At 36.7% G+C, this 24,470-nt stretch overlaps 1 protein-coding gene across 2 annotated transcripts in view; it reads right to left on the bottom strand.

Moving 5' to 3' along the window:
• Nucleotides 1-605: 605 nt before the first annotated feature.
• The window catches only part of jag2b (jagged canonical Notch ligand 2b), an 86,999-nt gene continuing 63,134 nt past the window's right edge, over nt 606-24,470 (bottom strand). For both annotated transcript variants that reach the window (XM_056480860.1, XM_056480861.1), the window contains 12 exons: nt 23,114-23,227; nt 22,897-23,010; nt 22,687-22,800; nt 20,058-20,174; nt 19,886-19,913; nt 16,098-16,183; nt 15,597-15,710; nt 13,455-13,570; nt 13,132-13,383; nt 11,388-11,519; nt 6,380-6,530; nt 606-2,653 (listed from right to left, as the gene is read on the bottom strand). In XM_056480860.1, the coding sequence (XP_056336835.1) occupies nt 2,136-2,653; nt 6,380-6,530; nt 11,388-11,519; nt 13,132-13,383; nt 13,455-13,570; nt 15,597-15,710; nt 16,098-16,183; nt 19,886-19,913; nt 20,058-20,174; nt 22,687-22,800; nt 22,897-23,010; nt 23,114-23,227 (1,856 nt within the window). In that variant the 3' untranslated portion in view covers nt 606-2,135. The remainder of the gene's footprint in view (nt 2,654-6,379; nt 6,531-11,387; nt 11,520-13,131; nt 13,384-13,454; nt 13,571-15,596; nt 15,711-16,097; nt 16,184-19,885; nt 19,914-20,057; nt 20,175-22,686; nt 22,801-22,896; nt 23,011-23,113; nt 23,228-24,470) is intronic.

Here is a 24,470-nt window from a genome sequence, read left to right as displayed (position 1 = left end):
GTATCTTACCATTTTTCTAGGTAGTTTATATTTTGCTTCCTTATGCTATTACAATAGACACACAAAGAAAGTCATAACCTTTTAATATACTTTTAAAAATTACCAACAACACTGGTTTCCTTTTGCTCTATGGGTTTTCTCTTAAAACACTACTGTATCTCCACCCCTTTACTTCTATGAAGTTCAATTACACCATCAGAGACACTTAAACCCAACACTACGGTATTCTGAGTGATGTGTAACGTGACTCCAACCCTTTTTTTCCATTAGAGCCTGTTGTGAGACAAAACCATAACATAAACTCAGCATCATCATAATCATCCTCATAAAACATTCACACCAGATGAAGCCACGAAAAGGCCATCGTCCATTGGCCAGGCAGCAGTCAGCCGAGAACAGGAGACATCTTTCCATTGGCTGCTTCTTAACAGTAGCATCTCGAGTGGAAGCAAGAGTTCCTGTATCGATCCGGAGTCGTCCTCACCTCTGGCAGAATCAGGGGGATTTTTTTTTTTTTTTTTTTTTGTATTGGTAATACGATATGATGAAAAGACTTACCCACAAGCCTTCAGTACTAAACACCAGCAGACAGTGGTTCTCGTGAGCACATTGTTATAAAATGCTTTAATAAATAGTTTGATTTATTTCTAAGAACAAACATAAATTCCACTAAATGAACTTTTTTCAGAGCAATTCTTCTGTACAAAAAAAATTACATCTTTAAAAAAAATAAAACAAAACAAACAAAAAAATAATAATTCTCCTCTCCAGCTCCACTCAGTTTCCCTTCCATAACGGACTTAACATTGAGCTTAATTTCTATTCGTTTGCTTTAACCTGATTTTTGAACCAATCAAAACATTTTGAACCTTTAGTATCTTTCTATGAGTCTTATATTGAACATCATGATGAACAAAATCAAATCATAGCCAGCCGTTTCAGAGATAATCCACTTCTTTGAACTGGTACCTCGAGTACAAATGCTTGACAACATAATTGTTCCCTTCATGAAAGTTTCGTTCCAAACAAACAAACAAACAGAAAACATTTGGAAATCATAATTTTGACATATCAGCATCTTTACAAGCAACAAGCATGAACCGGTAGGTCTCGGTTTTATGCTCAGCAACAGGAGGACTGGTAAGGGAAGGGATTGTGAGTCTTCAAGGAGGCGAACACACACGCCACAATACAGCACACGATCGTATAGGTGTCTAGTGGAAAAACAAAAATAAAACAACAACATAATAGGATGATCTCTGATTATATTTCTGCTCTGACTGCGGGACGCTGTATACATCTTACAAAACCTGCCATGTCAACTGGCATAAATAAAAGGAATGGTGGAAAATAAAAATAAAAAACAATAATAATCATAATATTTAAATCATAATAATAATAATTATAATAATAAAAAAGTGACTTAAGTTACTAAATTCAAATATACACAGCGACTCCTTTATTATATACATGTATTTACAGATCTCTTGTCTTTAAACAAATACCTTGATGGTGATATGGGAGCTGCTCTTAAGACCAGCCTCTCCACCTATTTTTTTTTTTGTGTGTGTGTGTTTTTCGTGATCTATCGGGGTTGGAGAGCCTGAAACCGAGGGGCTTGTCTGAAGGCACTTGCGAACGACTCAAAATACTGCAATCTGTTTGTTTAAAGAGCGTTCAGCCAAGTCGGCAGAAAAAAAACAAGGCCACTTTGTAGGCACTGTAGCCCTCCTCATGTACGTCGAGCTCTGTAAGGCAGGCGCGGAAGGAGAACAGATGAACGCTTGTCCCCACGTGGTCTGCACCGAAATTGGGCCACTCGAAACGAAATCAAAAGCACAACTGTTTGTAAACAACAACATAAAATTCGCAAGTTCCTTAGTCTTGCTTCCATTCCAGCAGTTTAGTTTTTTTTTCTTTTTCCCGAAAACAAAAACGAGGCTTCTCGATGCCTTCTTATAAACAAATACAGTCTGCTTCCTCTGTACATAAAAAAGGGAAAGAAATTTGCCACTTTTTCAGCTTCAAAACGTCTCCAAAGAGTCAAAAATAAAACACATGGGGGAAAAAAAAGAAAACGAACTCAGTCTTAGTTTCTGAGATGGCCTTGGTCTCCTCGTCCTGCTCGTCGGAGCTCATACGCAGTGTTCTTTGTGCTCTTGGCCGGCGGTGGCATTATTGACATTTTTACAGTTGTTGTCCTTTGGGCTGAAGCCTGTCCAGTAGGCGGCTTTGAGTGAAGGGCTGCTGCTGCCGCTGGTGCTCCTCGTGGTGCAGATCAGCCCGTTCTTGGTCCGCGCTGCAGGTTTAGAGTACTTTTGGACGGGATGCTTGCCTCCTTCTGTCCCGCACCATTCCTCCACCAGCTCCAGCTCATCCTCCTCCATGTCCTCCTCGTCGTCCCCGCTGTTGCAGGTTCGATCCGGGGAGCCCATGAGTTTGGTGCGCTCAAACTGCGCGTCCCGGTTGTCCTTGTGCTGTGGCCGCGTCACAGGCCTCAGCGGTTCCCACTGGTTGTTGACGCTCTCCTCCACTGGCACGCGCTCTCGTCTCTCGCGCTCTTTTCTCCGCTTGCGGGTCCACCACACACAGACAATGACGCAGAAGACCCAGAGGACGCATAAGACCACGCACAGCACAGGTACCAGGTAATCTATATGGAAAGAGAGAGTACAGTCAAGAACAATTCCAGCTTCAAAATAAGAGCCAATCGTTAATTGACTCTTTTCACATTTCTGGGTTTCTCAGTAACAGAAGGTGTCACAGCTGGGTAAACTTAGAGCGCAGTGAATGGGAGAATACAACTATTTTTTACAACTTTATTTGCTGAAATAATAAAAGAAAAACACCATGATGGTGTTATCAAGACTTTCAAAAAAAGGAAAAAAAAATTAAGAGACTGATGATGGCAGCCAGGGGAGAGAATAACGTCAAATTTAATCTCAGCCCTATAGATGCTGCATTACAAACACCTCGTATAAGCGATAATTCTTTTTTCTTTTTTTACAATATGACGCAAAGGTGATATACTACATTCATAAATGCATATAAATGTTCATACATAATAAAATATATATATATATATTTTAAAACTTAAGGATTTAAGATTATGATCAACAGTCTTGTGAAAAGGGTCCATTGGTAGAGTCACTAAATTGTTTAAGCTCTGTTTGCTGTAAAAACAGTGTATTTTAGCATAAAGGCCCGTTAACAGAGGGACACTCTGTGCTCGCAATTTTAGTCAACGTTTAAAGCAGGGGTGTCCAAACTACAGCCCACTGGCCATCTGCAGCCCGCAATCAGTTTTGTGGCGGCCCGCGAGGCTTTTTATAAATATTAATAGAATTTGGCCCACTATACAAAATAAACATAATTCAATACATAGTATAAGGAAACCAAATTGATAACCACGTTTTGGCGAGCCATGGCACAACCAAGAAAAAGGAAAATCCACAGTGAGTGCAGGAAATTTCAGTCATGATGGGGCAAAAAACATTTCTTCACAGAAGTCAGCAGGAAATGTATGTTTAATTTGCCATGAATCAGTTGCAGTAATGAAGGAATATAATATTAAAAGACATTATGAAACAAAACATCAGCACATAAAACAATTAGCAGCTGCCCTATCAACTCAATAGCAGTTTTTTTGTGCTAATAAAGTGCAAGAGAATTCTACGCTGGCTAGTTATAAGGTAGCTCAGCTAATCGCACAGCACAGGAAACCCTTCACTGAAGGAGAATTTATAAAGGATGAGTGTTGCAACTGTAATTTGCCCAGAGAAGATTCAAGATTTTAAAAACGCAAGTCTTTCTAGAAACATAGTTGGACGACAAATTAAAATAATTACATAATAATATATACACACACATCTATCTATCCATCCATCTATTTATCTGGCCCGGGACGTTTTTTTTTTTTTAACAGCTGGCCCTCGGCTTAAAAAGTTTGGACACCCCTGGTTTAAAGTCTCTTAACTAAACAAAATGGCGCCAATGCAATCGTGAACACCAATGTCCAAAACACCAGGTGTACGTGTCATTTTTAAAGAGACACCTTATGCTTGTTATTTGTTTTGATCGAAGTTTATCTGTCTGTGGACTGCAAGACAAGGGCATAACTTAGTAAGTTAGAGAGGTGTAACTATCAGTTATCGAGATCTTATTGCACCATGCGAGATGTCACAATGAGATGTTGTTGGCAAGATGCTGGAAATTACCAGAGAACATTTTCACCAAATGTTTTCATGTTTTCTCATGTTTTCATTCATTTAGCAACTCCACCATGCAACTCGTTTTGTCATAACAGTTAGCCTACTCTGCGTCGTCCTCTGTGGCTGCAAATAACAGTACAATGGTGAGTCATTATTGGGTTAGGGGGTTGGGGTAGGTGTAGATGTTAACAATGACGATGGTTGTGTTTGGGTTTGAGGAAGGTGTACTCGTTAATAACTGTAATGGTTGGGTTTAGGTTTGGGGAAGGTGTAGACGTCAACAATGATGATGGTTGGCTTTAGGTTTGGGGAAGGTGTAGACGTTAATAACTGTAATGGTTGGGTTCAGGTTTGGGGAAGGTGTAGACGTCAACAATGATGATGGTTGGGTTTAGGTTTGGGGAAGGTGTAGACGTTAATAACTGATGGTTGAATTAGGGTGTTGGGGTAGGTGTAGACGTTAATAACTGTGATGGTTGGATTTAGGTTTTGGGAAGGTGTAGACGTTAATAAATGTGATGGTTGGGTTTAGGTTTGGGGAAGGTGTACACGTTAATAACAATGATGGTTGGATTTAAGGTCGTGGTAGGTATAGACATTAATAACTGTGATTTTTGGGTTTAGGTGTGGAGTAGGTGTAGATGTTAATTATGATGATGGTTGGGTTTAGGTTGGGGGAAGGTGTAGACGTTAATAACGATGAGGATTGGGTTAAGGGTTGTGGTAGATACAGACGATAGGAACTGTGCTGGTTGGGTTTAGGTTTGGGGAAGGTGTAGATGTTAATTACATTGATTGGGTTTAGGGTTGTGGTAGGTATAGACGTTAATAACTATGATGGTTGGGTTTAGGTTTGGAGAAGGTGTACAGGTTAATAATGATGATGGTTGGGTTTAAAGTTGTGGTAGGTTTAGACCAGGGGTGTCCAAACTCAGTCCTGGAGGACTGTCGTCCTGCATAGTTTAGCTCCAACCTCCTTCAATATACCTGCCTGAAAGTTTCAAGTATATCTAGAAAGAGCTTGATTAGCTAGTTCAGGTGTGTCTAACTGGGTTGGAACTTAACTTTGCAGGAGACTGGCCCTCCAGGACCAAGTTTGGGCACCCCTGGTTTAGACATTAATAACTGTGATGGTTGGGTTTAGGTGTGGAGTAGGTGTAGACGTTATTACCTGATGAGTACGGCGCCATCTTGCCAACAACATAATTCTGACATGTGGGTCTCCATAACTTCAAGTTATGCCTCTACTACTAAGTTATCCCCCCTTCATGTTGCGCCCCTGTCTTGCAGTCCGCAGACAGACCATACTCTTTTGCTGTGCCGTATCAAAGCTTCAATTAAGACTGGCACTTTTGTTCATGAGCCCGGAGCTGCTGAAGTTATAGTAAACACCACTTGGAGGCGCTCAAGTGCGTAACAGTTGAGGTGATTCCAGTTTCACTTTCATTCAATGAAGAAGATGATGCAGAGACAAGATGAATGTGGAGCTGCTTTTTCTAATTGGTGTCTGAACACAGAGCTCTATGATAAATGCAACAGCAACTACAACAATGTCAGTAGGAGAGGAGCAAATAAGATATTGCGGTAAGTTTCATTTTACTTTTCTTTCATCTAATGGCAGGGGGTAATTTTGCACATTTACTCTGCTCAATGCAGTTGAAAATCACCTGCGTTTGAATGCAGAAAAACTGTCTTGTAAAATGCTGACAATAAACATGAGTGAATAAAGTGACACCCAGTGTGTACAAGCCTTAAACAACAACATTTGTGAGACACTTGTCAGATTGCATTGGTGATTTTACAAACGTTAATAGTAAACGTTGTGAATAACTTGAGGACAACAGTCACATCTAGTGTAGTCAGTGTTCAGTTACAAATACTTTAAAACCTATTTAGAATTCCCTCAATCAAAAAAACAAAAAGTGTGAGCCATCATTCTCTTAAATGCATTGCTGTGCTGTAACAGAGGACTGCAGAGGAGCTGAATGATTGTCACACAGGTTTATGGCCTCCTGCCCACAACTGCTGCATCCTCTGAGCCTCTCAGTCCCTTCCTCCTGTGACTCACAAAGACAATTAAGCTGCACTAATTGCTGGAAACAGGGAATTGACACTGGGTCGGGGGATGAAGGCTGGCTTTAGCCTCGAAGCCAGTTGGCTCTACTCACCCACTGGCTGAGACGTGACCTGTATCTCCACTTTGACCTCGATGACGGCGAGCATGACGGTGCTGTTTTGCCGCTTGGACAGTGTGCGGACAATGGTACTCGCAGCCTCCTGGATCTGACTGTGACTGGGCTGATCGTCCTGCTGGAACGACTACAGGACAACAAAAATGATGGGGGATTTTATGTACATCAAACTGCATTGCAAAAACATGTAGATAAATGTTAAAAAAAAAAACAAAAAAAAAAACAAAGCAGTGTGTGAAAAGGTGTATTTTTGGGGCTGTGTTGTGTTTTCCCTTAGCATTGTATACTTTAATATTACATATTTGCATTTGATGATCTTCTGTATGTAATATGTCATATAAACTCAAACTTGTCTTTTCTACCAAACTTTGGCAAGACAGTGTTTTCAAGCTAGAAAATACAGAGATTACCTGTGGTATTGCTGAGCATTAGGATTTTTTCCAGCTGTGGCGTTATTTCAATGACAAATGTCATGAGCGCAGTATTAGAAGTCGAGATCGCATTTATGTAATAGCCTACGAGCATGCGGATCTCTTTGCTTGCACGCTGATTTCCTCTGCAAAACGCCCTCTCAAATGTAAGACGCTTCAAGAGCGCGCAGATCTTCTTGTGCGCTCTCAAACAAACGCTGCTGAGTTTATGTAACGAGTATGTCTCCAGCATTTATTAGATTTGCTAGGAATATTTATGATTATCTCCAATAGACCTACAGAGTAGCATAAATGCTGTTACAGAAAAGTTTGCGCTATTATACTGTAATTCACTTACCTTTTAATACGTTTTGGTGCGATTATCACCCGCTATTAAAAAAAATTAAATGTTTTGAATGAGGAGCTGTAATGTAGCTGTGGCGGGATGAATTTTGGCGTGGTGGCCCGCCATGGAAGAATGAATGTAGCGGAAACCATGTATACATAGTTGATATACAGTGCTCAGCATAACTGAGTACACCGCATTTTGAAAATTAATATTTTTATCCTTTTCTCAGTGAATATAGGCAATGTATTTTGGTGCATTTAAACAAAACAGATTTATTAAACTTACATATTTATTCAGATAATATTTTAGTCTCTAAAAAAAAAAAAAAAAAATATATATATATATATATATATATATATATATATATATATATATATATATATATATATAAATATATATATATATAAAATAAATAAATAAATAAAAATCACAGCTTACAAAATTTCAAACCAAATATTTCATCTGTTTGCTTCTCTTGATTTTTCCCCTTTTTCACCGTTATCGTAAGTTATTTTGTTAGATAAGCTCCAGATTTAGCTCCAGTACGGACTAATCTAATGTATATGCACAAATATAATAATGTAAAGCTTCCTATTAAAAATATGAATTCAAAAGATAGATTTGTGAGGGGTGTACTTGTATTTGCAGAGCACTGTATAATATTAACTATGATTTCATAACACACACATTACATTTGAATGATTTTGAAATATCTTGTGATAAAGGCAGGTGTTTGCAGATCAAATAAAATTAACCAGATTGATGTATTTATTTATTTTTAACCATTCTACGCATAATTGTATGGAGGATTATGCTGTTCAATCAATTAAATATTGTGATCTTGATTCGACCCCCCTACACGATCTTACTTCAGCATCTCTACAATTCAGCCAATTATATTTTGAAGTTCATGAGAAGCATAAAGGCGGTCGCAAAAGTCTTCACATTGTTTTATACATGTTGCTCAGCAACATGGACACTTCCAAATGCTGTTAAAGGTGTCACATACTGTATTTATAAAGGTATTATTCACCCAAAAATTTCTGTCTTAATGTAATGATGTGTTCGCAGCCGCGATATCACACATGAGCTGTTCTTTTACTACTGAGAGGACATGCACACGTTCATATCGCATTGTAAAATTATGATTATGACAAGCATTTGATATGTTTTTTCTTTCATAGCGAACACAAAGTGTTGTGCATGAAAATAAATGTTTAACAGTGTCACTAGAACTGGTCTATATAATGTTGAATATAATGCAAGTTAAATCTGATAAGGACAAACGTCATGAAAAATGGTCTAATAATATTGTCAATGACAAATGGCAAGCATATGTCTCAAACATAATTCAACTTTAAAATAATGAATAGTTGAAATATTCTGATGTCATCACTTTACTGTGCATTAACAACCAGGACAAATATAAGTCTGTACAAGTCCACCATTCAAATCTATACAAAATTTAGCATTTTAACCAACAGTAGATCTACATACAGGCCTAATATTATTATTGGTGTTTTACTATATGTTTGGGGAATAACAATAATAGCCTACTCATATTACCCTGTATTTTACATCAACAGAACTGTGAGAAAATCGTGATCTTGATTAAGCAAAAAAAAAAAAAAATTCAGGATTCTCATTTTAGCCAGAATCATGCAGCCCTACTGTTCATCCAGTGAAAATGTCCATAAATGTATCATGCATATATAAAAAAAACCCATTAAAATCAGTTCAAAATCTGTGATGGATAACAAACAAAGTTTTTTTTTAAATTAAAATTCACACCACAAGGTTGTCAAATGTTTCACAATCCTGTTTTTCAATCCTCAATCTTGATCCAAAAACAACAACATCATGTTTTGGTATTTGAACAACAACAACAAAAAGGTTATTTTAAGTAAAATAACTAAAGCGGTTGACTTAAATCAAAAAGTCGGTTGACTCAATCATTTCAACATGCAAAAACCTGCAGTGTTCAAAGTTCCTGCCTACAGGTTCCATTTTAATGAGTCAGGCCAGTTAAACACGGGCCTTTGCTCAGTGACTTGTTATAACACCGCAGGGATTTAGTGTAATCTGACCGAGTATAAAGCATGCATTTGGAGATAACCGCTATGTGCAATTAACTTCCGTGAGGCAGAATGTTTCATTGAACGCAGGAAACGTGGCTTCAAATTGCACTAAACTATCCTGGCAGCACACAGGTATTAATTTTCATATCAATGCACAAGTATGAGCTTTTTGTTAATTCACTGAATATTTGTTAAAGACAGCTTTATTTGGCAATATAAAGACAAAAGTGTTTATCCCAAGGCTTTGTGTAAGATGATGTCTGTGCAGCTGGAGGAAATGCTGCAATGCAGTACGACCCAACGCTGGTCACTCAACTGAATCTCATTACACCATAATGGGTTGGTTTGAAGAGCCGGCCAGTTGGCATTGCTCTGGGCGTCCGGGCATTTCGAGGAACCGTACTTGACTCAGTGAGGAAATCTAATTTGCATCCATTAACAGATTTTTACGATGAGTATCTTAAGACCACGGTGGTTCTGACTTTGAATTTTAATAGCTCTTAAGGGGGAAAAAAGCAATGCTAAGTGAATGGAACAGAGTCATGAATGGATAGCTGACAAATACGATGTGAAAAAAAAAAAAAAAAAAAAAGATTTATTTATTATTTTTTGTAAAACACCATTTTTGAAGATTAAAAAATAGATAGATTTGTGGAGTTTGAAGTCTGATGTTTGAAAAAAAGAAAAGAAAAACAGGTCACCAGCATTATCAATTCTTTTAGTTTTTTTTACATTACTGAACTGTACCTTAAATACAACTTATAGTGTGGCCAAGCAAAAAAATGAAAAAAAAAACTCTTAATAAACCTTCATAAAGTGCTATTTATTTCATATGAAATTATGAATGACATATTTTTTTTCTCTCCATGATTTGTCGAACTTGGTGTCACACCAAAGGACACACCAAAGGACAACAAAGTTTTATAGTGGCTCCAAAAAAGTTAAATATGTGAAAAATTCTAAAACAAACACTTAACAGGTGCAAGTCAAGGGCTTCATGGGGGGTTTCAGTCACATGATCTAGAATGGGGTCCTTCAACTAATTAAATTTGAGTGGAATTGACTAAATATAATTATTGACTTAATATAAAATTAGCATAAATTGTCACACCAGTTCACATGGTTCAGTGACAAAATGAACCAAGTTCCTTTGTTTTTAGAAATATATGCATAATAAATACTGCAACTTACTATAAAAGCCACTTGTAAAATTAGGCCTGATACATTTAATAGGGATTTTTCCATTTTTAATAAATATATATAAGTGCTGTAATTTATTGAACTACACTTGCATCACAGCCAGCGTTGGGGGTCACACATTACAAGTAACGTGAGTTACGTAATTATATTACTTTTCTAGGTAACAAGAAACGCATTACTTAAAAAAATACGTAATATTGTTTGAGTTACTAATAAAATGTGATCAGTTACTTTTTAGTTTAATTAATTAGCTTTAAAAAAATAAATAGCGGAAATTCAAATGAAAGTAGTCACAATGGATTACGCAATCACCGATAGATTGTGTTCGTTATTTTGAAAAGCATCGAAGAAGAGGAAAAGGGGACTGTCTCAATGGAGAGTGATTTTACAAAATAGTACAAAAGTAGCAAATGCATTGCTTTAAACTTTCGATGATCTGAATATATGGCATGTACAGCGCTGGGGTCAGAAAGTTACACAGGTTACACAGTGCGTCGTCAAATCATAGAAATCCTCTATGCAAAAAAAATAAATAAAAAGTTTGGAAAGAGATCAAGCATCAGCCGGTAATAAAAAGTAATGCAACTCAAAGGTACTTACCATAAAAAGTAACTAAGCAACACAACTAGTTACTTTTTAGGGGAGTAACTCAATATTGTTATGCATTACCTTCAAAAGTAACTTATGTTGATGAAAAGTAACACTGGTCACAGCATAGTTTGTGATTTGGCTCAGAAATGTAAAAAAAAACAAAAAAAACATGTAATTGCAGTGTTTCTAACAAGAGGTCAATGGAATACAAATAAATGTTTGATCATTTACTGAATTTTAAATGATGACTACACTATTTCTATTAATTTTTGTCATACGTCACATCAACAACCCTTATATGTGCATAGAAAGTTCTTGCTAGGTGCACAAAGTGAGTGTGTTCAACATGTACTTACAATGGCTACCTCTACGGCGTCCTGGTTTTTGTAGGAGAGGTCACACAGAACCAACAGCTTGTGATCCTTTGCCAGGCTCCGCGTGGCAGGCATATACCTCAGCTCCGAGCAGACACTCTCCACTGTTGTTCCCTAGAAAGCATAGCAGATATTTACAGGGATGTTTAAAAAACAGCAATAATCTGTTTACATCATTGACATGTCAGAGATGAAGGTACTGTGTAACATTACTGTAAAATACTGATAGGCAGGCTTTTTGGAATATACACTACCGGTCAAAAGTTTGGGCTCAGTTTTTTTATTTTCTTTAATAAAATGATTCTGTTCATCAAGGCGGCATTTATTGAATGTACTTTTTTTTTACATTTTTAAATATTTATTACAATTTTAAATAACTGCTTTCTTATTTTATGTAGTTTCAAATTAAATGATACTCCAGTCATTATTGCTTTTATTACTATTACCATTAATATTAAACATTAATTAAGCGATCATGTGACTCTAAAGACTTAAGTAATGAAGCTGAAAATCCATCTTTAAAATCACTGGAATAAATGATTAAATTAAATGATAAACTGCTTTTGAGCAGTTATTTTATAGTACAATAACATCTCGCAATATTACAATTTGTACTGTATTTTTGATGAAATAAATGCAGCCTCAGTGAGCAGGAGAAGCTCATTATCAAACATTTAAAAATCCTACTGACCCCAAACCTTTGACCAGTAGTGTATATCACATTTTCAGACAGATTATTGCAAAAAACAATTGTTTTTTTCAACACTATTGTTACTTTGTTTTACTGACAACATTTTACACTGAAAATACCATGGACAGTTGAATGAATTAGACAACTGCAATAAAGTACTACTGCATTATTACACTTCTGACCGATGCCAGTTATTTTTAAAGTAGACTGGTAATATTTAGTAGCTGTATATTCACCACAGTCTTTTTTTATATTTTAAAGAGAATCTATCATGCAAAATTTACTTGCATAATCAAAAGAAAATGCTCTCAACATGCTACAGCTATACGAGTTTAAAGAACATGGCTAGTGCTTTCAGTTACCTAAAAATGATTTGGTGGACACACAGCCTAGAGTACTATGCTACAGCTGCGGTAGTCATGGTATGCTGGTAATATTATATGTTTTTTTGTGTCAGTTTGAGATCAGTGTGATTTTTTTTTTTTAAATGATTTTGAAAGAATCATTAATAATGAACGAATCATTTTATGTTTAAAACAAAAATAAAGTTAAAACAGAAATGTGAAATATTACTGTGTTTTGTTTAGTACAGTATGTGGGATTTATTCTTACATGCAACTATTACTCCGTTTTCACATAATCCTTCATTAGCCTTTCAAATTTACTCAAATTTTAATAACTAACAGTGCTAAACTGTTGCTATGTATTTTTCCAACTCAGTTCTAGTTTATTTCAAACAGAATATTTTTCAAAATGCCTTTGCTGTCACTTCTGATCAATTCAATGTGTCCCAGCTGAATAAAAGAATTCATTCAAAGTATTCTTCTTTCTGACCCAAGACTTTCACCAGACTTACAAATTAGACACGGAGAAGGTCAATAAAGTTTATTTTCCTGTTTTCAAAACATTTTTACTTAGTCATCCCATGTGTGAGCCAAATCTCATAGACTACTGCAATTCCATCTGATATCATCTGTGTATCATGAGGGCTTTTGTGCAATCCAACAAAACACCACCCAAAACAAGAATACTTACTGTGGGTAGTTTGTCCTTGTTGAAAATAAGGGTGATGCGAGCACAGCTCTCGTCCAGATAGACCGAGTTGGGCTCACATTTGGTTTGGAGGGTTGGGGGGGTCTCAGGGCTCGAACAAAACCCCCATTGGTGACAAGGGGGTGAGAGGCATGTCAGGAAGTTGTGCTCCAGGCATTCACGACCTCCTGGACAGTAGTGTAGCTCTCGCCCTGGGGTCCCTGGCAGAAGGCATGGCTTCCGACCACAGACCACCTGAGAAAGAGGGATGCATTTATATCGATGCAGAAACGAAAAGATAATGAGCAAGTTCTTCAGACACTTACCTTGGTGCACTCCACTTTGCCGTTGACACACTGACAAGTGTTGCATTCTTCCTCCCAGCGGCTGCCATGCGGGAACTGAAGTCCAGCATAGTGGCACGTCTTCCCAATGCCAATGACTGCGCCACAACACAAACAGCGTAAGACCGCAGCCAATTCTAATTTAGGAGCAGATCCCCTTCCTGTCTGGAGTGATCGGTCACATGATGTCTATGCCCATGCTGTCTGTCTTTCATGTGGATTATTTCATAGTCCCTGTTTTGTGGATTTAAGTCCAGGTCTAGCTTTTAGCTTATCTGAATCTGCATATTAGAATGATTACTGAAGGATCATGTGACATTAGCTATTTTCCATCCATCTATTTTTATGCACATATTGACATAATACATAAAAAAAATGTTTAAAGGGCAGCTATTTTAGCCCTTTTTCAAGATTTAAGATAACTCTTTCGTGTCTTCAGAATGTGCCTGTAAAGTTTCAGCTCAAAACACCCATCAGATTATTTACTTCACCTTTAAGAATATTGGGATTTTCTGCTCTAAACACAACGTAGCTGTTTTAGTGGCATGTGCCTTTAATGCTAGTTCTCCCTTGCCCCACGTTTCTACGTGCGTTTAACGTTTTAAGCTCATTCTTGATCACATTTGATGATCAGAGCCATTCTGTCGTCTGGATAGAATTAAACGTGTTACTACAGAGACATGTTAATACAAGGATGTTAATTAATTCGGTGGGCGGGGAAACCGCACTCCTACGTCACGTTGCGGTCGGCCTCAAAATGGGAGAGATTTGGATCCCATTTTAACGTCAGGAAAATGGACTTATTGTGTTTATATCACCCCAATATGACTGGACACACTAGACCTGTTCTGTCCAAACAGCTTACGAAAGATTATTTTCATCATTTAATATAAATGCCATGATGTGCATACATTTTGAAAATGAGCATAAAATGGTATGTGCACAACTAAGGAAAATAGCTTATCCGGTAAAAAAATTTGCAAAAACTTCGATGTAAACATTGAATTTACCATTTACATTAAAAAAAGATAGTCATAAGAAAAGACTGTCCAGTCTGGCTTCTCCAATAGCACCAAATTTCATTTTTAATTTTGACATTGGCCACCAGTTTATCAGGAAGTGACAATTTTGCTTAATTTGCATAATTCTAAATCACATCTTTGGATGGAAACATAGCTATTGACCTGAACAATATACTATGGACCCCAAATGTTTGACAAGTTGTGTATGCACTTAAAATTGACTATCTTTCTTTTTCATAAATGCGAGAACTCATCCTGCACTTGAGAGATTTTTAGCCAATCAAACACTTTGAAGAGTAAAAATGACCCTCCCCCAACTACTATATTCCTCTGACTTGCAAATAAATAAATAAATAAGGGGCCGATCACACCGATTGCGCTTTTTGCGTTGAAAGGCACCTTTTTTTTAATGATTTACTAAAAGCCGCGTGCGTTTTGCGAGCTGCTTACGCGCTCTGCATGCAACGCGTTTTAACTGCCTGCTGCACCTCGCATTTTTGCCCTTGCAAGCTGTGCGCTCACAGTTGGAAAAAAAAAAAAAGTCAACTATAAACAGAAAAAGTGCGTTACGTGTGTCATTCTCCAATCAAATAAAAGCAGAGGCGGTGTTTCCGCTGAGGTGCCTGCAGTGTTTGTGTTGTCAAGACAACTACAGAGACTTTTGAAGATGGAGGAGAGACTTGTGGTTCCTATTTTGAGTTGTCTGGAGCTGTATGACTTCACAAATCTTGAATATCACAATATTATTAATTATTAAACTTATATTCATATCAACAGCAACACTCTTGCACAATCAATCCTAAGCTGATTCAGTCGTTTCCTAGCGACATTAAAAAAAAAAAGCACACCGCGCTTCTTTTTTTCTTGTCAGAAAAAAAGGCAGTGTGGTCGCCTCGCGTTTTTGGAACTTAAATGCGCATTAGGTGTGATCCTAACAAACCCTACTGGATATTTCTGAGCTGTTCACTTTGTCCTTCTCCAACTTCCTTTTTAAATGTCAATCGATTTCACGATTTTTACTTTAAGGTCCATTTCTCAATATACACTAGTAGAGAGAACTGAAAGGAGACTGGCTGTTTAACGATTAAACAATAACTCTTACACTCTTGGCATTGAGGTCCAGTGCGACCGAGTGGGCAAACACACCGGAAGCCATTGATCTCATCCACACAGGTGGCACCGTAGGCGCAGGGGGAAGACTGGCACTCATCGATGTCTGGTAAAGCAAAGAGAACACACATTCATCAATACAGCTACAGCCCAGGCAGAAATGTCACATGCAGAGAAAGTTAAAACTGTCATCTTAAATCAATACGCATTTGTAAAGCGCCAGGATTGATGGCGTTCCCATGACCAGCCCTCAGAAAATGAGGCTGGGGAAATGCATGGAATCTTTAAGGAGTGTTTTCTATGTGCATCAATGGACACAAGAGACACAAGAAGAGGAATTTTTCCACTGGTTGAATAATTTATCTCCTCTGTCTGTTTGTGAGCCAGGGCCAACCTTTGACCCCCGAGGAGGTCAAAGGGCACGGGATGCTCGGTAATCCACCAACACCCCTCTTTCTATACATCCCCATTCTTTCCCCTTTGAGATACTCACTGATACGGCAGTCGGGTCCTGCAAATCCAGGAGCACATTCACAGCGGAACCAGTTCACCCCGTCCACACAGATTCCTCCATTGTAACTGCAAGAAGACAAAGTGTTCATTGGTCGAAAGAGACAACGTTCCCCTACTGATCGACATTTTATAATAAAACCTTCACATCTATTATTTAGAAATCAGAATATGTTCACTATTATATAATATGATACAGTGGTCTCTTGTTTTTCACGGCAGTTACATTCTAAAAAAGAATGCAATAGACGAAATCCGAGAAGTAGTCATCTTTATTTTTTACAATTATTATAGATGTTTTAAGGCTGTAAAACTCCTCACTACACACTTTTCTCACACAGGCATTAACATTTTCACACTTTTCTCTCTTGTTTAAACACTCTCAAAGTTCAAACCTTTGTAGAAAAATAAGTCCAGTATTATAGAATGAAAGCAAAGATCAAAACCTGTTGTCAGGCTCAAACATTCATCGCTATCAGCAATGGGTTAATAAAGCTTTTTAGCTTTTGTTCGGATAATATTGGCATCGAGCGTACATGTTCTTTTTTCTGCAGTCACAGATCAACAAAACTAGCAGACTCCATCCTAAAAGAGGGTCGCGCACACTGGATGCGCCGCGTACATGATAGTTGGAAGTAACACCCACAGGACGTGCACATTCGGGTGTTATTAAAATTAAATGATTCAGATGGCATTGCAGAAATATGAACAGTGTCCTAAATCATAGCTGGGCACCACAGACAGCTGCTGACTTGTGGTCCCAGTGTGCATACCTTGATATAAACCTATGTTTACGAATCAAAAATGTATGGTGGTGCATGGTGCGGCACATCCGGTGTGCGACCCCCTTTACGATGGTCTTGCTGTGGACAGTTACAACCCTTTTTGCATCCTTGTTGGAACTCACACTGCTAGCGATCAAAGATTTGTGCTAATTTGACCAGCTGAATGCATTCTGTACTGTACAGGAGACACGGAGGAGAGTGACTGACAATGGTCTACAGCCGATCAGGATGCAGAACACAATGCAGTGTTATAGCGAGGGACCACTGTATGTGAACAAGATAAACAGTAGTTCTACCATTTATCATTAGCTATAATGACAACTAATCATTATAGAACTCTACTTTAACGTGACCATGAATCTTCTTTATTTATTTTTTAATCTTTCAGCGTTATTCTGTATTTCAGTATAGGTGTTTACTACATGACTTCTCTTTCAACTAAAAAAAAACAACAACTTTTTATACATTTAGCCTGTTTATTTGCAGTATGTAACAACAGCATTTCATTCGAAAATGGTTTCAAAGCACAGGTTTTTAAAAACTGACATAGTTAAAGACAGGTCAACGTAGTGATGTCTTTGGCCCTTGAACATTTCCTGCTTGTTGTCAAACTATTGCATAAATGTAACGAGGTAATTTAATCATGACTTCGCAATATAACAGCTATCATAACATTATTTATCAATATGCAGATCTTATTGGATTCTCAGAAGCTACAGAAATTAAATATGTTAAAAGGGAACTTGTGAGGACCATTATTATTGTTTACATTGTTATCTGGTTGTTATCTGGTTGTTAAGTCGTGACATATCGATGAGCGTGGTATACTGTTTACGGGTTCAAGCCGCTAATCATTTGAATTGAGGAAATATTCGTTTATGGTCATATCACACATTAAAGTGAATTTTATATGAAATCAAAGTGTACACAACAGTCTCAGGACAATTTATAAAAACTATTTATAAAAAAATGTATCACTTTCTGGCCATCGGATATTAGGCATATATACACATATATATATATATTGCGATCGTGATTTTCGAAAGTATTACAGCGCTTTATAAACATTTAATATTACTATTTGATGAGTCTCCCCATACATTTTTATAGAGCGCTTAGACCCGGAAGCCGATTCGCGGGACGTCACACTTAACATGCAGATAGTCTCTAAACAACCATAACATGAATTTGTACTTGACATCAGTACCAACTACTGGTAAGCATAATAAAGCTTTTTTAGTCATTTTTGTTAAGGTGATTATTTCACCAATGCTGTCATGTTCAAGTGGATGATTTTGACCTGCAAACATACCATAGACCTTAAAAATAAACCAATCAAAAAGGACAATGGCCTACCACTGGAACATTTTTTTCAGATATTCCACAAACTATGATTCATAGGTCTTTAAATGGTCTGAAGCATAAATTGAAAAAAAAAAAAGTCCCTAAATTTATATAAAAATGATAATAATAACGATGATAATAATCAGACTGAAAAATCCCTTTCATCCATTCAGTCCCTCTAACTGCTTAGCAAAGTGTGTTAAATAAGAGTTTCTGTTGTTGGGACATAAGAATCATGATTATCCGCTTGATGAAGCTGTAAAATCTAAAACTTGTAATAACCAGTGTGTGCCTTAAATTATATATTATATTATATTATATTATATTATATTATATTATATTATATTATATTATATTATATTATATTATATTATATTATATTATATTATGCTTTTTTCTATTATTTGCTTTGCACTGATAATTTCAGTTATGGCTTCATAATCATTTATAAATCTTAGTTATTTCTTCAGTCTTCCATTTTTTGAATTCGTATTTTTAATTAATTTATGTTTATCATTTATTATATTAATCATTTATTGATTTGATTTCTTTTATATATTTCTTATTACTTTTAGTTCTGCTTTTAGTGCTTTTTCGTGCTGTTTTGTTGCTTTCATGAAATGTTCCTCTCCACTGATATGAGATGAGAGTATGTCTCTAATTAAGGTCCTGTGGTCTGATGTATAGTAAAATTTGCCATATGTATATGCTCATACGAAGTATAAGAGCACACCGAAACACATGAAACTAAGATTATTTAATAAACCATGATCATTTATTATTATCAATTCGTCTCCTGCCTCTTCTCATCTCTGGCCTCCTTCCACAGTCAACTCCTATATTGATAGTAGACTGTTAATTTACTTGAATACTGGTTTACTGGTTTGGGTATTGGAAACTCTGCTGACTTGTTGTCTGAATACCTAGAGAAACTGACATTTCCTGACAAGATCTTGCATTTGGGAATGGATCTTATTTATCTGGCGTGGAGACTGTAATCTAACAAAGCTAAACTGACTGTAAAGCTGTTTTGTATCGCATCATACTCCCAATACACATCAGTAGAGCAGGAAAAGAGAGAGGGGGAGGGGGGTTTGGGGGCACAAGTGGATGAGAGATGGACTAAGAAGGATGCATTTATCAATACCGGCACTTTTCAGATGCAAATCCCCCCTCAGCGGCTCCTTGCTGGGACCCCCACCCCCCTCACCTCCCAAATCCCCTGCTCCCAGGTCAGCGGTGAAGAAAGGCAAGAGGACGGAGTGGGCTGGAGAAAAAGAGCCTGTCCATCCCCTCCTCCCCTCACCGCTGGGGGTGCTCTTTTAGGGCCATCGGCTCTATTGTGGTCCCGATTAAAACCAGCCCGGGGTCTCCTGAGCTGTCGGATTTAGGGGTGATTTAGGGACATCTTCTCCCGTCTTTACAACCAGCGCCACCCATGGACCCCTCCTCTCTGTATATCCGCTCTTAGAGAATGGGGGTTAGGGGGGCAAGAACAACAGGGTGGAATAGGGCAGAAAGCCGCGTTATTCCTAGCTGTCTATGTTGTACAAGGAAAGGGGTGGCTCGGCACCAACAACACAAGAGATCGACTTAGAGTAAATAAAAGGGGGAACAACTGGAGAGTCGCATAGGTTCTTACCAGGGGTGAGGGTTGCAGTCGTTGGTGTCTGTGAGGAATCAGAGAGAAAGACAGTCAGTGACAGTCATGAATGGAGTGTAATTTAAGAAGAGGTTTATGGATGTGATGTTTGTTTTCTGTGGTATGCAGACATGCACTGGCAGTGGAGTTGTGAATGGGGGAATTCACTCACTCTGGGCGCAGGTGGCTCCCTCCCAGCCGTCTTTACAGATGCAAGTGAACGTGTCTCCGCCACCTACACACGTGCCTCCATTCAGACAGGGGCCAGACGCGCAAGTGCTGTTCTTCGCTGAGGGAAAAAGACAGAGTGGAAAAGTTAAAGGAAGTGAGTAAAGTCTGTAGAGCAATATAGACCCTTTAACTGTCCCACCAACCTAAAAAATATTCTCCTAATGTCGCTAGTTAACACACTCAATGAATTTTTTTTGTCAACACATCCCATAATTGCTAAAACACCAACCATTTGGTTGATATGTCAGTTTATGGTAAAAGTACTAGAATTAATACAAATACTATGAAAAATCTGAAAATATGAAGTGTAAGATCAATTTATCTGAAAACATAATCAAAATAAAAAAATACTAAATCACCTTTATTTTTTAAAGTATGCCATTCAATAGTTAAGATTCTCATTAAACATGTTTTATTGTTGTTGTTTTTTTTACAATAACACCAAAATCAAGTGTAGCAGTGCAACAGGAATGTTTGTTTGATTTTCTTGTAAACCAACAATGCTGTGTAATGTAAACCAATATTTAAAATAGTCATTCTTTAATTACTTTAACAGTCATTATTTAAAACAGTCAAAACATGGTCAACCATTTGGTAGAGCAGTCGGTTAAAGTGTTAAAAGCCTTAAAGGTTTGCATGGCACAAATGAAATTAATGGGTTTTGTAGTGCAACGTTTTCCAGGTCCAGTGTGAAAGCTGCTTCAGACTACACAGTGCCTATTGGAACTGTGAACCTGTGTGCTGAACACTTTTTTTAACCTTCAACTGTTTTTATAACCTTTTTCTTTTAAATCTGGCTCATATTTTTAGACGTTTTCTCTTTGAAAATGGCATTTTCAGTTTTCTGTAGGAATAGGCGATATCCTGTTTGCAAAATTCCAGTAAAAATTCTGCACATGATAAAAAACGAGACTTATCTTAATAAAAACGATAACACCTACGATGGGCTATATACACAGCTAATGTTTTTCAGCCAATAATAAACTTCCACTGAAAGCTTAATGTGACTATTTTCAATTTCATAAGCTTCCTTTTACAGCATCAATGTTGTAATGTGATTACAACACATTTATTTGAACAGACTTAAGCATTCATTTAGTTATTCAAGCGTAAAACTGGATGAAAGACTGTATAACCGCTAGCGCCATCAGAATCAGCAGGCTAGCACAGAAACTCCATTGAAAATACTGGGGTAAAAAACTGGTCAGATTTTAAAGACATGGCGAGGGGAAATTGAATTTAACGCAGTGCTTCTTGTCTGGTCTAAGACCCACGTCACATAGTATATCTATGAGGCATCAAAGATCACTGATTTTTAAAGAAATAAGACCTTAAACATGGTGATTTTATAACGGAAAGACAGTTCACCAGAATCTCTGGGGCTGGGTGGCTGACAACTAAAAGCCATTGTGCAAATTGTACCCCATTGGTTTGTGCAATGAATTATTCCAGAAGCACATAAGCAAAACCGTATATTTGAGTTTGTTTACAAACAGAGTTACTGACATAGTAGGTGCGGTGCACAATAGTGCTAACCCTAACTCTAACAGCCATGTTAAGAGGCTTTTTCACATATTTTTCGAGTGCCTTGGACTTATGATTTCGTTGTTTATATTTATGATTCCCTCATTCAAAGAGCACATTAATTACCCCTGAAGCACTTTTTGTTTGATTTACATTGTTTAAATTAATTTAATTAGCTTCATAACATCAGTTGAGTGTTTGAAATTACCTTCATACTTTGAAGAAATCCTACTACTTTATTTTATTCAATACAGTGATAAAGGCTAGGTCAATTAGCATTGAATTATGCTAAATATATTTATGCTTATAAGGATGACTTGAAGAACAGAAATAATCCAGATACTGCCATAAGCATTTGTTTATTATGTTCATGTTTGATCCACTAATCCGTTTCTATCATCTTTATCCTCTTTGCCCTAAGGCAGCCATAGCTAATGTCTTTTCTTCAGTAATCTATATGTGGCGTTTATGTGTGAGGGCGCCATCTAGGGTCCAGTATGAATGAAACAGAAATTACATTACAATGTGTGATCACTATTTTTGAGGTCTTGATCTCTGCTTCTGGGAATCCACAGCCCTGCAAAATTTGTTTCCAACAGGCTTCAGCACATCTGCTTATGTGTTTTATATGACTCTGAAAAGCTTGATTAGCTACTTCAGTGTGTTTAATTATGGCTGAGCCATGTTGGATAGACTATACCAGTGCTCTATTAATATATAAAATACATATTATATATATAAAAAAAAAAAAATATATATATATATATATATATATATATAAATAAAATAAATATAATATAATATATTATATATTAAATATAAAAAATACATTTAAAATTAAGAAAAAATACATATAAAAAATTAAATAAACTTTTTTAAAGACACATGATTTTTATTGTCTGACTAGATAATTATAACTTATTTCGCCAATAATATTGTTATCACAACAAATACACGTCTACATTGCCTATTCCTTCTTTTTGGTGGCCAAAAATTAAGTGCATCGCTAATGAAAACTAGACCCAGATACATAGAGCTCTTCTCACCTGTATTGCATGTACTTCCTCCCCATCCAGGAGGACAAGCACAGCGGAAAGCGTCTCCGTGATCATAGCAGGTTCCTCCATTACTGCACGTGGAGGAGTCACACTGACTTTCACCTAAAACGCACACAAAATATCACCAGCCAGCTCACATTTACAGTTCAATAAGAAGACAGTAAAAAAAATAGAATAAAACATAAAAACAAGACTGACGTGAATGGCAGGTCTTTCCTTTCCAGCCATTGGCACATTCACAGTAAAAGTCATTGACCAGATCCACACAGTGTCCACCATTTTTGCAGGGGCTCCGACTGCACTCGTTCACATCTAAGAGCACAAGTGAGAAGGGTTAAGGAAGTGAGCGTAAAAGAAAGTTAAGATGATAAGGTTGATGATGATGATGATGATGATGATGATGAGGGGCACTCACTGATGCTGCAGAGGTCTCCTTCCCAGCCGTCAGGACAGAAGCACTGGAAAGAGCTGATCCCATCAATACAGGTGCCTCCATTTCGACACGGATTGCTCACGCAGTCATTTACATCTGGTAGATGAGAAGTAAAATTTACACAAACATTAAGATTTTAGGATAAAAAAAAAAGACAACAACGAACTTTTCAAAATCTTCAAGTTCAAAATTGAATTTTACATGGAAATAATAAATTTGATAGCTAAATTACAGCTAAGTTTAGTGTTTTTTTTTTTTTAGGTTTTACATTTTTGATATTTACATTTTTTACATTATTTGGTTCTTGTTGACTTAATGCAGCTCAAGTACTGCTATGAATACAGCAAATTGGCAACAACCAAATAACTTTAAAGATGAATTATTATTATTATTATCAGGATTTAATTATTAGTAAAATGTTTTAAATAGAAAAATATATTTTTATAAGTGATAATTTGAAAGATTTAAACAATTATTATTGTTAATATTTTAATAATACTGTAAGATATTTGATGACAATACCCTATATTTAAAAGATGATGTTTATTTTGGTCATGTGGTGCTAATAACAATTATTTCATGTAATATTTAAGACTGAATGATGTTAAATCAATCAAATTCCAAACAAATAATAATTATTCCATTCTAAAATATTAACAAAAATAAAACAAATGCTATAAATACTCCTTAAAACTACAAGTGATATTAATTCTACAAGAAAGTTTGGTTTTAGCAGTAAACCAGTAGCAGGATACAGCTGAAGTTGCTTTAATAACCATCTACTCTGGAATAAAGAACTGAGACTAAAGAAGGAACGGCAAGAACAGGGTTCTGCAGGTTTTACCATGTTCAATTTAAGACTTTTTAAAGACATTTTAAAGACCGTTATGAATCAAATTTTAGACTCATACAGGGCTAACGGCCTAAACGCTAAGGAGTTTTTTTTTAAATAGCCCAGATAAAAACTATTGATATTTGCCCTGTCAGTTAGCAAAATATGTTGTAAATATTGTGTCAAAACAAGCAAGCTTTAGTTGTAAACATCCTTTTTTTAGACAAACTTTCTAAAAAAAAAAAAAAAAAAAAAAAATGGACAAATGTTTTAACAGTTTGAAAAACTATGATAAACTAACTGTATGCACAGTCTGTCCAGGTCAGTGTCTTCAGCAGTAAATACATGGGGAACTTTTAAATAAATATTATTATGAGGAAAATAATTAAACCATTATGGTAAATAGAGTTAAAATGACATTTTTAATAAAAAGTTAAAAGCTCTATTAAGCTGAATTGCTGGTCATTGTATGGATGTTAATGGCCAGATTGGGTAGCTATACATGAA

The sequence above is a fragment of the Danio aesculapii genome, chromosome 20, assembly GCF_903798145.1.
Source record: "Danio aesculapii chromosome 20, fDanAes4.1, whole genome shotgun sequence".
NCBI lineage: Eukaryota > Metazoa > Chordata > Actinopteri > Cypriniformes > Danionidae > Danio > Danio aesculapii.
This window is presented reverse-complemented; position numbering and strand designations above follow the sequence as displayed.